Source organism: Papilio polytes, unplaced genomic scaffold, assembly GCF_000836215.1.
Source record: "Papilio polytes unplaced genomic scaffold, Ppol_1.0 DF824269.1, whole genome shotgun sequence".
Taxonomy (NCBI): Eukaryota; Metazoa; Arthropoda; class Insecta; order Lepidoptera; family Papilionidae; genus Papilio; species Papilio polytes.
In genome coordinates this window covers 220813-225042 of record NW_013524935.1, presented here as the reverse complement: position 1 = coordinate 225042, position 4230 = coordinate 220813, and the positions used below count along the sequence as shown (strand labels likewise).

At 35.2% G+C, this 4230-nt stretch overlaps 1 protein-coding gene across 1 annotated transcript; it reads left to right on the top strand.

Annotated features, from left to right (window-relative positions):
- Positions 1-1678: 1678 nt before the first annotated feature.
- On the top strand, positions 1679-3978 carry LOC106105718 (ceropsin). The gene is made up of 8 exons (XM_013286149.1): positions 1679-1752; positions 1858-1978; positions 2044-2161; positions 2299-2512; positions 2791-2938; positions 3016-3126; positions 3471-3637; positions 3750-3978. The coding sequence occupies exons 1-8, from the start codon at positions 1679-1681 to the stop codon at positions 3874-3876; spliced, it is 1080 nt and encodes a 359-aa protein (XP_013141603.1). The 3' UTR covers positions 3877-3978.
- Positions 3979-4230: the final 252 nt, after the last annotated feature.

The following is a 4230-nucleotide window of genomic DNA, read 5'->3' as shown; positions in this document are numbered from 1 at the left end:
GCGACTTCATCCACATAAAGTTATGAAAATTTAATTTTATTATTTACCTGTTTTAAATTATCAATTGCGAATGTCAAAAAGATATGACATGATGACAATCCATGGCAACAGTGCTTCCTTCCTTGATGTTGGCAGCAACTTATAGTCTCTTACCTACATTAGCGTTTTTATCCAAAATATTTACCCCCTAAGTTTAACAGCGTGAAAATATATAGCCTAAAGCGTGACTTAAGTGTAGGGCTTTTTATTAAAAATAGAATTATTCAAAAATATGCTGTTATTGCTGACATCTTAGGCAACAAAGAAGTGTGTGTTTACTTTTTATTATAATAGTATTGATATAAATATATAGTATACATATATTTAATATTTAACAGAACTCTAAGCTTACGCCAAGAATTAAATAACTGCATACAATAAATTCTGTACAAAATTGATACCGCACGTTTAAGATTTATTACCTTGCAACCATAAATTTCTATAAAAGACAAAGGAATTCGAAGGCAGGTAAGTGTTATAAGTCCTCCATAACTCATTCTTATCTGAACCTTTTTGTGAAATTTATATTCATATGCGAATTTACTACTCCATTGTCCGATTCAAAAAAATAATTAAAACATTCCAAAAACCAGATTTTAATAGATCTTACAAGAATGTTAATTATGAGTGTGGAGGTACACCGATTGAGGTAGAGGAGGAGATGGATGGATTGCGTGAAAGATGACATGATCAAGAAAGGAGTCATAACTGAGATTACAGATGATAGAGTTATCCGGAGGACAAAAACTTACTCTGACCATATAGGACCAGGATCATAAGAGCGGGAATAAGGGCGGGCGCTGCTATCGATTGGATATATCAGAATATATGAAACCTATACATAGTAAACGATAGTAAATGAGGGCGCTAGTAAGCTTTCATAATTTATAACCACTAGGTCAAACAACTTATCTATAGAAGACCATAGAAGGCAAGGTAGAAGATTCTTTATGCTTAACAGTCCTAAAGTTTTGAAAATCACATGAAACCCACTAATATTATTGTCCAAATTTGATTAACATGTAGCAATGTCACTCATAAGTAATATCTAATTATGAATATTGGATTTTTAGTTATTACAAATGTTAATCCTGTAAAATTTCAGTATAAAAGGTGTTAGTTTCATATAGAAGTTGAGTAGTCTCTGACTTGCCCCGGCACACGGAAGGTAGACCAAAGACTGGAGTAGTTCAATCTATTGATTTTCTCCAAGTCTTTGGTTGTAGCCTACCTCCTCTTTCATAACAAAACTAAAAGGTAACTAAAGTCTCCATTATCTTCAGTCATTCTATCTATATCATAAAGATGAAAGATATGTATTTTTGCATATATTGAAATAACTCAAAAACTACGGGGCCGATATAAAAAAACAATAAATAGCTACGTTATCAGAGTACCATAAGCTATAATTATTACAATTGTCTTTTTCACACGGATGAAGTCGCAAGCAAACAGCATTGAGCAGCATGGAGCAACAGCATACAAATATTGTGTAGATCTTGTAGTCTTTTCTAGAACTTACTATAGTGATCATTATGTACTTACTGTGATCAAAAGAAAAGAAAAATAACCTTAATTTTTTGAGGATATCTTTTACTTCTTTTGTCTATTTTAATACTTATTAATTCCTCTAGGCAAGATGATGTACGGCAGTAATCAGACAGTGGTGGATAAGGTACCAGCGGAAATGTTGGATATGATCGACTCACACTGGTGAGCCCTTTTTTATATTTAACTTTTTATATTAAACATAACATAATTTCTGTTATTTTATTATAGATCGTGTTTATAGTTTTACAATGTGGTATATTTTTGCAGGTACCAATTTCCACCCATGAATCCATTGTGGCATGGACTGTTGGGCTTTACTATAGGAGTCCTAGGCTTTATATCTATCGTTGGTAATGGAATGGTTATCTACATTTTTACGGCTACTAAGGTATGTTAACAATTGCCTCTTTGAATATTTTCAATCAGTTGTCTTTACAATGTTTTACTTTACAGAATCTGAAAACGCCATCCAATTTGCTCGTCGTCAATCTTGCTTTCTCCGACTTTTTAATGATGTGTGCGATGGCTCCTCCTATGGTTGTTAACTGTTATAATGAAACTTGGGTATTCGGTTAGTATATGCATTTTGTACGACACTTCTATTGCACAATCAAATAGATTTCCTTTAGAATTTCAACATGGGATCAAGAAGTCTACAAAATTTTTTATCAATCAGGACTTTCTAGTTTTTTCTGGTTTTACTTTCAGGTCCATTGGCTTGCAAACTCTACGGTTGTGCGGGATCACTATTCGGTTGCGTGTCCATATGGACTATGACGATGATAGCATTTGACAGATATAATGTTATCGTAAAAGGTATCGCAGCCAAACCCATGAATAAGAATGGAGCATTAACACGTATTCTAGCTGTTTGGATTGCTGCCTTAGCTTGGACTCTGGCCCCATTCTTTGGATGGAATAGGTAAAGTAACAATTTTATGGAGTTACCTCCCGTTTCAAGACAATCTTGGTTTATTGTCCACTGTCGCTGATAATGTAAAACACTGAGATATGACTATAAAGATCAAAATAGCAAAGCTAACATTGGATGTTGATCAGTCAGATGATATCCATCTCAAGGAAATAAGGTGTATACATGCTCCGGTCTTAGTACCACGGTAGAAGCTTTTTGACTAATTAGGGTTATAAAATATCCTCATGTTTTATTGGAATTGTATTTCAAGATTAAATATTTTACAGGTATGTGCCAGAGGGAAACATGACAGCGTGTGGAACTGATTACTTAACTAAAAACTGGAACAGCCGTAGTTACATCCTCGTCTACTCGGTCTTTGTCTACTTCGCGCCACTTCTATTGATCATCTATTCTTACTTCTTCATTGTAAAGGTAATTTTCCTTTCAATATGTTGGATATTCGTGATTTTCCGTCTTCTTTGTATTGATTTAATTTGACTATTTTTCAGGCCGTGGCTGCGCATGAGAAGACGATGCGAGAACAAGCTAAAAAGATGAATGTTGCTTCTCTTAGGTCATCAGACGCTGCCAACACCAGCACTGAATGTAAACTGGCTAAGGCAAGTGCTTTTAGACAAATAAGAAGCCCAACTGACGACTAATCCGTTTCAACAAACCACTCAATTTGTTTTTGTCCAATAAATAAAAAAACTCTCTTATATATCATCATGTCTCCTACCTTACCCTACATCCGAACGCTCGACTCACCTGGTTTTCGTAACCATATAACTCTATTATCCGTCACCACTCCGTTCTTGATCATGGCACCTTTCACGCAATCCATCCATTTCTTTCTATGTCTGCCTCTACCGGTGTATATCTCTACACACATATATAAAGTTCTCCTATTGCTCTCTTAAAGATAAATAATTACAAAAATTCCACAGTTATTTTATTTTTGCAGGTGGCACTAATGACTATATCGCTATGGTTCATGGCATGGACGCCTTACCTGATTATCAACTACACGGGCATCTTCGAAAGCGCCCCGATCAGTCCACTCGCCACCATCTGGGGCTCTCTTTTCGCCAAGGCCAATGCAGTCTATAACCCTATTGTATACGGCATCAGGTAACTAAAAAATTAATTCTTGCTACCGTAACAATTTCTTTTTGAATTGGTATTTATTTGGATAGTTCATGAGTGTGAGTTCAGTTGTTACGTTTTCTATGATATTTTGCAGTCATCCAAGATACCGCGCAGCGCTATACAAGAAGTTCCCTTCATTGTCCTGTGAGGCAACGTCAGACGATACCGATTCTGCGATATCCCAAGCTACAACTGTCTCCGAAGAAAAACCATCTGCGTGATCTACAACCAAAGACTTGCCAGAGACTACTCCTTTATTGGCAATATTAGCTTTGTTATTTGGACTAACGATCTAATAAATATTTAATTAAATGCAATTGGTTCGAAACCGTTAATTTTGTCTTTTATTTTATGATATAAGAACGATATGAAACATTTACTACTTCCTTCTAGAAGATTAAAAATAAATGCTTCTATACTCAATAATGGTATGTACATTTTCAAGGAATTTCTATACACATGGCAAATGCGTACAACGTGACTCCATTTACTAAAGAATTTGGAGGAACTACGTGAGGGATCTACATGGATTGTCATCAACTTGAAATGGCGTATAAAGCTATCGTTAACCTATT

Coding starts and splice junctions, on each gene's coding strand:
- LOC106105718 (XM_013286149.1), top strand. CDS start 1,679: ATGATGTACGGCAGTAATCAGACAGTGGTGGATAAGGTACCAGCGGAA. Junction 1,979..2,043: donor ACATTTTTACGGCTACTAAG/GTATGTTAACAA, acceptor TTTACTTTACAG/AATCTGAAAACGCCATCCAA. Junction 3,638..3,749: donor CCTATTGTATACGGCATCAG/GTAACTAAAAAA, acceptor GATATTTTGCAG/TCATCCAAGATACCGCGCAG.